Below are 10,851 nucleotides of genomic sequence, written 5' to 3'. Positions count from 1 at the left end.
CTATAGACTAGACTATAGACTAGACTATAGACTAGACTATAGACTAGACTATAGACTAGACTATAGACTAGACTATAGACTAGACTATAGACTAGACTACAGACTAGATTATAAACTAAACTATGAACTATAATATAAAATAGACTAAAGGTTAGACTATAGAGACTATAAACTAGACTATAGACTAGACTATAGACTATGCTATAGACTAGGCTATAGACTAGGCTATAAACTAGACTATAGACTACACTAGACAATAGACTAGACTAAAGACTAGACTATAGACTACACTAGACAATAGACTAGACTAAAGACTAGACTATAGACTAGACTGTAGACTAGACTATAAACTAGACTACAGACTAGATTATAAACTAAACTATGAACTAAACTATGAACTATAATATAAAATAGACTAAAGGTTAGACTATAGAGACTATAAACTAGACTATAGACTAGACTATAGACTATGCTATAGACTAGGCTATAGACTAGGCTATAAACTAGACTATAGACTACAATCTAGACTATAGAATAGATTACATAGTAGACTACATTCTAGACTATAGACTAGATTACATAGTAGACTACACTCTAGACTTACATTACATAGTAGACTACAGACTAGATTACATACAAGACTACAGACAGTCTAACCTATAGTCTATAGTCTAGACTATAGGTTAGACTTAATACTAGACTATAGAAGAGATTAAAGACTAGATTATAGACTAAAATCCTCTCTTTTGTCCAGATTAAAGATGACTATGTCGAGCAGAATGCAGACCAGACTATGGAAGAGACTGTAGTTCAAACTAATTATTAACTTATAGTCTAATATAAGCTTTATGTAGACTAGATTATAGACTAGACTATAGACTAGATTATGGAATAGACTATATTCATTACTATAGACTAGAGTATAGTCCATTCTAAAGACTAGACTGACAATATTCTCGATTGTAGACTAGACATTACATTTCATAGATTATGCTTAATTTTATTTTGTCTAAATTGAATTCTTTTTAAATTTATTATAATTTTTTATTTAAATTTTAGTTTTTTTATTAAATTTTTAATTTTTTATCAAATTTTTAAATTTTTTATTTTATTTTTTGTTTCTTTGCAGATTTTCAACAACAAATTGGTAAGTCCATATTTTAAATACTCTATATTTTAATGTCTCCAAAATAGTACTGTATTTCAATTGCCTAAAGCAAAGTTTTATTTGTGCCAAATATAACCACTTATTTGCAGTAACTTTTGTATTCGTTACGGAAAATCCCCTTTTATCTAAAACCTATAACAGCTGGCCTGTTTGTCTACCTAACTGTGTGTGCGTGTGTCAAATTTAGACTACGTAAATTCCCTTAATCCAAAGTTCATTACTTATTCATTCATAATTTGCGTATTTCTTGTTTTCCCGTTAAATTCCCAAAATAAAATCAATTATTTTATCTATTTATGGTTTATTTTTATATACAAAGTGAAGGAGAGAAAAAAACAAACCGCGTCCAAATAATTAAAAATTCTTGTTATTTACGGGGGCCTGTTTTATATCTCACGCTGTCAAATTGCTTGTAACACTTAATATTTATTATCTTGGAAAATAATAACAATATATATAAAAAGAAACATATTTACTAAATTTATGGTTCTCCAATAAAAGCCAATATAGCCACAAAATTGTCTAATCAAAATGGCTGAAAAACGTTAAATATTAAAATTTAAAACGTGATCAAGAAATTTTATTATAGAAGGATTTTGGGTTTTAGATTTCAAAATTCTCAAAATTTGCATTAACTTCTTTACTCCTTGTTTTGTTTACAAATCTATTTTTAATCTTTTTAGTCTTATTATTTTGCGTTCTATTTTTTATTAATTATGCAAACTTGTGTTTGTATTTTAATATTTTCATACCAAGTTTAATGAACTTACAAATAAATTTAATCTACCAGGAATATTTAGGCGTATTTTATAATTTTTAGCAAAACGTGTATTAAAAATGTTTGTATGTGTATGTATGTGTATATATATGTGTATATTTCACCGGCTCCATGCGTCGTTTCACACCCCCGAAATTTTTTTTGCAATGCGTAGAAAAATCGATATTAAATGGTAAATAATTGTCTCGATATGTAAGGGAATCTAAAGTAGTGTTTACACTAGCAATGAAAACATTGGAATGAAAAAAACTTAAGTCTATAGCCTTATCTATAGACAGTTTATAGCCTAACCTGAAATCTTGACTATATTTTAGTCTATAGTTTAATCTATAGTCGGTTATGTAATCATGTCTATAATTTGATTTAGTCTGAACTATTATCCGATCTATAATATAAACTATATATGAACCAGGTATATAGTTTGTACTATAGTCTGGTCTATAGTCTTCACTTACATACGTCTTGTCAATAGCCTGGTCTATGGACTGAATTAAACTTTGGTTTATTGTCTTGTCTAAAGTCGGAAGTATAGTCTATAGTCTGAACTATAGTTTGGTCTATAATCTGTTATATAATCTTGTCTGATTTGTAATCTGTTCTTTAAAATGAACTATAGTCTGGACTTTAATCTTGTCTATAGTCTGGACTTACGTCTTGACTATAGTCTTTATTATAATCTGGTCTAAAGTCTGGTCTATAGTCTGTTTCATAGTGGTGTATATAATTTGGTTTAGACTGGAATATTGTCCGACTTATAATCTGGACTATAGTCCTGTCTTACTTCTTGTCAATAGTCAAGTCTATAGACTGAACTAAATGTAAGTCTTCATTTACGTCTTGTCAATACCCTGGTCTATGGACTGAATTAAACTTTGGTTTATTGTCTTGTCTAAAGTCGGAACTATTGTCTATCTAGTCTATAGTTTGAACTATAGTTTGGTCCATAATCTGTTATATAATCTTGTCTGATATGTAATCTGTTCTCTAAAATGAACTATAGTCTGGACTTTAATCTGGTCTATAGTCTGGACTTACGTTTGAAATATAGTGTGGTCTTTAATCTAGCCAATAGTTTGGTCTATAGGCTAAACTATACTCTGGTTTATAGTTCGGTCTATATTCTGGTCTATAGTTGGGTCTATAGACCAAAAGGTAGTATTTTTCATAGTCTTGCCTAAAGTCTGAACTATAGTCTATAAACTTGTCCATAGTCAGGTCTATAGTACACTCTATAGTCTGGTCTATAGTTAAGTCTGGACTGAAGACTAGTCTAAAGTCTGGCCTAAAATATGTTCTGTTGTGGTGAGGACTATAATAATCTGAACTATAACCTGGTCTATAGTCAAGACTATAGTTTGGTTTATAAAGTCTTTAGTAGAATTTAGTTTTGTTTAAATTCTAGATTATAGTCTGGACTACATCCAAATCTATAGTCTAAGCCAGTCGTTTGGTCTATAGACTAGTCTTAAGTTTAGTCTATAGTTTGGTCTATAGTCTAATCTAAATTTGGTCTATAGTTCGATCTATATTCTGGATTAAAACCTGGTTTATATTCTGGTCTGATCCCGCCTAAAGTCTGGATAAATGTTGATTTTTGTAGTCTGTAGGAGTCTATAGTCCGATATAACTATATTCTGGGCTATATCCTAGTCCGTAGTCTGAATTATAAGCTAGCCTATTGTCTGAACTATAGGCTATAGTATACTATCCGTGTCATGGTTGAGTCTATCGAATAGACTTGACTATAGTCGGGACTGTATTCTAGTCTAGTGGACCATAGTGTAGTCTATAGGCTGGACTGTAATTTAGTCTATAATCTACATAATCTGAATTATAGTTATGTCCATTGTCTATATTCTCAACTCCTATTGCCTTACTTTTCACTGCTAGTGTGTCCATATCTTAATCATACATCAACAATACAACACGTGTCCAAAGGCACGTAAAACTATACGTTAAAGCTTAAGAACAAAAAAAAATCCATCAGGGTGGTAAAAGGGGGAAACCATAACAGACAGTGGAAAATTTCCAAAAAAAGTAAACCGTAAAAAAATTGTTTACTACAAAATCGATTTAACAACGAAGATACGCCACCGAAACACTCGAACAAAACAGGAGACACACAAACGAAAAACAACCCCTAAAGTTGACGCAACCACCACTAAACCCTCTTGGTATTTTCGAGTGAAATTCTGCTCAAAACTTGACCTACCATCACTATGAGCATAAACTCAAGGTTTGCAAAAAAGGAGACATTTGAATTTTTTGTTGTTTTTGAGTCCGCAGACGTTAAAACTACGTCATCAGAAGGAGATGCTTTTATTGCTGATTCTTTTTTGGTATTTTTGGAAACACACCCCAAATTTTTTGAAGTGATGAAATAAAATCATAATATTTCGTTTAAAAGGAAAATCAATAGGTTTTGTTGTTTACTTGTCCTTGTACTGGACTCAAGGTTAGTAGTAATGGTTGTTGATTTCTTGATATTTGGGTTAGAAAGCTTAAAGGGAAGATTACTATTATTTTTCATTGGTTTTAGGTTAAAAATCGATAAGACACATTTGGAAGAATGGTAAACTCTATAGTGCTATTAGCTTAACCGCAACTGTTAGATATCTGTGTTGTTTTAAATTAAAATTATATGGCACAAGAATACAATGAACAAATGTTTTCTTGAAATGCACCCAAAAGAAACAAGTATTTTAAGACACAATAACAACTTTAAGATAGTTACAAACAATAAACACTCTTAACTGGTTCCACCAAGATTAAGCCAAGACCTTAACATTAACACCAGCAACAGTTTAGTATCTCTCTTTAGAGCATAAAAAAAGAAAATTTTAAAGAAAGAGCTCTTAAAAATGATAAGCAAAATAAAACATAAAGAAAATTTCACTTTAACAGACCTTAAAGTCGTACAGCCCAATAATCTTAAAAAAACCCACCATGAAAACGAAAGTTACTATAGAGGACTACCTACTGCTAGAGTAGTTACTCTTTCCCTTTCTCTCTCTCTCTTACACACACCTTAAACTTTAAGCACCTGCTGTCTGATCTCACTGAATGAATGCTTGAGTACTCAAGCTGCGTAAGATAATTAAACTATTTTTTTCTTTTTTTAAAGCATTAACTATGTAAATAATTTATTTTTAAATAATTAGCATAATTATGTTTAAAAACAAAACTTATAAAAGAAAAGAAAAAATGTAATTTGTGTTTCAAAGAGTTCGTTATAAACATAATACAAGTAACAGCGCTATATCATTTAATAAGAGTGTTAAAGTAAATAGAGAGTTTTAATTGAGCGGGCAACTGGTTTAAGAAAGTAGATTGTAGTTTAAATGATTTTATAATTTTTTTAATTGTTTTAACTGTGCTTTTTTTTAACAACAAACACAGAAATTAAAGTGTTAACAGCAACATGTTTTAACTTTATAGGAAAATTTGTTCAGATATTAAACTTTACTTTAGTACAGACTATAGACTAGACTATAAACTAGATTTTAGACTAAACTATAGACTAGACTATAGACTAGACTATAGACTAGACTATAGACTAGACTATAGACTAGACTATAGACTAGACTATAGACTAGACTATAGACTAGACTATAGACTAGACTATAGACTAGACTATAGACTAGACTATAGACTAGACTATAGACTAGACTATAGACTAGACTATAGACTAGACTATAGACTAGACTATAGACTAGACTATAGACTAGACTATAGCTTAGACTATAGATTAGACTATAGACTAGACTATGGACTAGACTATAGACTAGACTATAGACTAGACTATAGACTAAACAATAGGCTAAACTATAGACTAAACTATATACTAAACTATAGATTAGACCATAGAATAGACTATAGACGAGTTCATAGACTAGACTGTAGACTAGACTATGAACTGGACCATAGATTATGCTATAGAATAGACTGTAGAGTAGCCTATAGAATTAACATTAGACTAGACTATATTATAAACCAGACTATATGCTACGCTATATACTCGACTATATGTACTGTCTAACATTAGTTCAAAAACAGTTAACATAATGGGTTAAATTTATAAGAAAAAAATAATTAATAATTTAAGAAAAATATTTAAGATTTAAGTGTTTTTTGCGTAAAGAATGCAAAATCACCGTAATATACTTAAACGAAAATACAAAGACAAGTTTTATAAATACATTTAAAAAAAATTAATGTTAATTAAAAATTTTCAAAATTAGTTTTATCATAACAATTGAACAGTGATGATCACCGAGTGTCTAGAAATATTTGAGTAAAAACTAATTTAAACCGGGTTTAAACCAAGTTTAAACTAAGCAAGTGCTATAAAATTGTTCAATTAAAACAGTTTTTAACTATTAGATAATATTTTTTTATAAGAAAAATAACTTCAAATACCAAAACACTTCTTACGATATTTTGGTATTTACATAAAAAATTTGAAACTTTTTTTTCTGTTCTGAAAATATTTCAATTTTGGGCCATTAAGAGCTAAACAACAGAGAGAGCAAACGAATGTAAGTAAGAGAAATTAAAGAAGAATAGTGAAGTAAACAATATTGAAAAAAAAGAAAGAAATACTGAAAAGATCTTTGGCCTACTCAGGTTTTAACCAAAAACTTAGTTAGTTTGTGTGGATCAGCAGAAGAGTAAACTTGTTGTGGCTCGAGGAAAAAGAAGACAACAGTCAAGTCAAGCAACAACATATTTTCTTGTTGTTGTTTTCCGTTTTTTTTTGTAAACAATAATTACTTACTACTGGCGGTGGTATACTTATAGAGTGGCATACCAAAAACCAAGCCAAACTAAACAAGGGCTTGTACAGCAAGCTAACAACAACAACTACAAACATTTTATAGAAAGTTTGAATTTTTTCACAAGTATGTAAAAAAAATTATTAAAAAAAAAGATTTCTTAGCAAAAAAATTACTTTTTGTTTAAAACAATTACAGTTTTTATGTAATTATGACGGATGCAGAGAATTTGGTACAGGAACAGGAAGTAGTTAAAAAACTGTGTTTTGAAGGAGCCTGGGCTTGGGCTATAGAAATTTTCTTTTGGATTTGTGTAGCAGCCTTGATTATGTATCTTTTAAGAAGAATTATTGAAGGACCTTTTTATCGTAAACCTAATCGTATAGATGGCAAGGTGGTTATTGTAACCGGCTGCAATACTGGTATTGGTAAGGAGACCGCTTTGGAATTGGCTAGAAGAGGTGCCCGTTTGTATATGGCCTGCAGAGATGCGGCCCGTTGCGAGGCAGCCCGTTTGGAAATCATAGAACGTACACAAAATCCCAATGTTTTTAATCGCACCTTGGATTTGGCTTCTTTATCTTCGGTAAGACAATTTGCTGAACGTTTTTTGGCCGAGGAACAAAGACTGGATATTTTGGTTAATAATGCTGGGGTAATGGCCACTCCACGCAAGCTAACAGCTGATGGTTTTGAGCAACAAATAGGTATTAACCACTTGGGTCATTTTCTTTTAACTAATCTATTATTGGAACGCCTTAAATCATCTTCACCCAGTCGTATAGTCGTGGTTAGTTCAGCCGCCTATATATTTGGTCGCATTAATAAGTCTGATCTAATGAGTGAGAAATCGTATTCGAAATTTTTTGGTGCCTATGCTCAAAGTAAATTGGCTAATATCTTATTTACCCGTAAATTAAGTGAAATATTAAATGGCTCCAATGTCACTGTCAACTGTCTACATCCCGGTATAGTACGCACCGAATTAATGCGTTATAATACCTGCCCCAAAACCTGGAATGTACTCAAGACCATGATAAATGTGTTCATACGTTCCCCCAAGGCTGGTGCTCAAACTTCTATATTTTTGGCTTTGGATCCTAAATTGGAATGCAAGACAGGTGGTTTCTACTACAATGCTTTAAGATTCCCCGTTTTGCCTAAAGCCGCCGAACAAGAAATGGCCGATTGGTTGTGGCAAGAAAGTGAAAAATTAGTAGGTTTACCGGCTAGCATTAAGGCCAAGGAACCAGAGCCAGAGAAAACCTCTGCTATGGAATCGGTTAAGGTTATTAAAGAAGAGGAAAAGTGAGTTTAAAGACCTTGCTAATAAAACCAGTGTCTTAGTGTCTAAATGCTTTAATTTCTTAATTTACTTTATTTAAATTAAATATTTTTTATTTTATTTAATTTTCTTTTTATAATTTATTGCGAACAAAAATTGTTTAGTATTTATTTGTATTATTAAATAAAGTACAATTTTATTTTTTTTATTTATTTACCTTTAAAAATGAACTTCTGTTTTTCAATACATTTTATTTCTAACAAACTTATTTATTGATACAGAACAAATAAGAAAAACAATAAAAAGACAGCGAGAGAGAGAGAGAAAGAGGGAGTGGAACCAAACACTAACAAAACTCACAAACTTTGTATACAAATTGTCAATTAAATGCAAGACAGAAATGTGACAATTGTAATTACAAAACAAAACTTAAAAGAATTCAATCATTTTGAACTTGTTCTACACACAATTTGTCTAAAATTAACAAAACTTTACTTTATAAATAATAAATAATTCCTCCTACGCCCCCAGCAGCTGTTTTTATAAATTTTCTTAAAAAAAACTACTATTTCAATTTTATTGAATTTCAGTTAAGTTATTAATCACGTGCTTAATTATTTAAATAAATTTTACATTTTACATTTGAAATTTACATTAAAATTCATTTTAAATCTGTCAAAATATGACAGAATTCATTGAATTCATTAAAAATTATTAAATTAATGACAGTTGTGAGTGTAAAACTGATTGTCATTAAAATGACAACAGGTGTTAAAGTAAAACTTAGACGTTAGTCCAGTTTATAAACTAGACATTAGCCCAAAAGTTCATAGACTAGATAAGGATTTTAGATTTACTATAGACTAGACTATAGACTAGACAATAGACTAGACTATAGACTAGACTATAGACTAGACTTTAGACTAGACTTTAGACTAGACTTTAGACTAGACTATAGACTAGACTATAGACTAGACCATAGACTAGACTATAGACTAGACTATAGACTAGACTATAGACTAGACTATAGACTAGACTATAGACTAGACTATAGGCTAGACTATAGACTAGACTATAGACTAGACTATAGACTAGACTATAGACTAGACTATAGACTAGACTATAGATTAGACTATAGACTAGACTATAGACGTCTAAATTATAGACTAAATTACAGTCCAAACTATAGTCTATGCTATAGTCCAGACTTTAGGTCAAACTATATAATATATAGACTATATTTTAGGCTACAGGCTCAACTATTAAAGAGGGTGAATAGGAATAGAATATAGTCCATATTATTGTCTATGCTCTAGACTATAGTTCAATCTATTAACTACACTATACTAGACTAAGGTTCTAACTATAGACTAGACTATATTCCAGAACAAAGATTTCTAGGCTGCAGTGCAGACTATAGTCCACGCTGTAGACCTGACTGTAGGCCTGATTATATTTTCTACCTCTATTTCCGTCTTTTTCTTAAACAATTTCATTAAAAATAATGAAAACTTTCCATTGCAATTTCAGCAGACCTCTAGTTTATTTTATCGAACAAAGCCCCCAATTTGGCACGTGCCAAAAATGAGTTTGTATAAAATAAACAATGATAGTTTCGAAAAAATTTTTACACCAAAAACAAACAAAAACAAAAAAAGTAGCGAAAAATGTGCAACAGTCACATTTTCGAAAAGCTGTCGACCAGAACACTTTTATTTATACACAAAAGGCGAAAATGAACATAATACAATAATAACAACAATAAAAAAGTATTAAAACTGTTTCATTGTAGAATTTCAAAGTGTAATGGAAATTTCCATTCATTTTTTAATGTAAAATTAACCTATTAAGGGTGTTTTATATAATATTGAAAAGTTTATCGAAATTATGTTATTTTTTACTTTAAGGGGTTAATTGTGAATTGGCAAAGTATTCCCCCTTTTTTTTGAAATTCAATTATTGAATAATAACAATTGTCGAGAGCAGGGTTCACACTAGCAAAGGTTTCTACACATTTTTGCAAAACTGGCAAATTTTTTTGTCATCAAATAAAAAAGCTGCCAGTAGCAGCAAATTAAAAAAAAACTAACTTTTTTTGGTGCTAGTGTAAATCGTTGTAATTATAAGTTTACTTGTACTTACCGCTACTTATGTTTTACAAAACGGCATTGACATTGTTCTATTCTGTCACTCGTCAAATACTAGTTTTTATTCTATTCCTCCCCATTTCTCATTCCCTATTTAATATCTATTCATTGACTTTTGATTTCCATAGATTTGGAATTGATTTCATATTGTTTCCATATGGTTTTCAATATTACAGAAAATGCAACAAGTTCTAAATTAATATTACTACAATACTTCATCTGCTTCCCCACCTATTATTTGTTTTCTTTGGTTTTGTTTAATATTAATGACATTGACATGTATGGCAATGCAAATTGTATTTAATTTTTTATTTACAATAATTTTTGTTGCTAAAATTAGCTGGAAATTGTTAAAAATATTTACTCAGAATTAAATACTTAGATAGTCTCACATATAGTTATTTTACATAATTTATAAATTTATTTATAGGCGTTAATGGGTGGGTGTGTTTTTTTTGCAGCCGTCAAAGTTTTAATAATGATCGGCGTTATAAAAACTTTTGATGCTTTAACGCTTGAAATGGTATTTGTTAATTCAACAGGTTTAAAAACTATAGACTGAACTTATATCTAGACTATAGACTAAACTGTAGACCAGACTACAGACTAGACTATAGACTAGACTATAGACTAGACTATAGACTAGACTATAGACTAGACTATAGACTAGACTATAGACTAGACTATAGACTAGACTA

At 30.2% G+C, this 10,851-nt stretch overlaps 2 protein-coding genes across 2 annotated transcripts in view; both read left to right on the top strand.

Annotated features, from left to right (window-relative positions):
* Positions 1-10,851, top strand: part of LOC111689887 (serine/arginine repetitive matrix protein 2) — a 45,569-nt gene that overhangs the window by 29,183 nt on the left and 5,535 nt on the right. Inside the window, exon 6 of the mRNA XM_046947590.1 lies at positions 1,130-1,147. The gene's annotated coding sequence lies outside the window, so the exon portion shown is untranslated. The remainder of the gene's footprint in view (positions 1-1,129; positions 1,148-10,851) is intronic.
* LOC111679271 (retinol dehydrogenase 12) lies at positions 6,581-8,204 on the top strand. The gene is made up of 2 exons (XM_023440810.2): positions 6,581-6,847; positions 6,920-8,204. The coding sequence occupies exon 2, from the start codon at positions 6,933-6,935 to the stop codon at positions 8,031-8,033; it is 1,101 nt and encodes a 366-aa protein (XP_023296578.2). The 5' UTR covers positions 6,581-6,847; positions 6,920-6,932; the 3' UTR covers positions 8,034-8,204.

Source organism: Lucilia cuprina, chromosome 3 (assembly GCF_022045245.1).
Source record: "Lucilia cuprina isolate Lc7/37 chromosome 3, ASM2204524v1, whole genome shotgun sequence".
NCBI classification, from domain to species: domain Eukaryota; kingdom Metazoa; phylum Arthropoda; class Insecta; order Diptera; family Calliphoridae; genus Lucilia; species Lucilia cuprina.
The sequence above is the reverse complement of the archived record's forward strand: the minus strand, read 5'-3'. Positions and strand labels throughout refer to the sequence as shown.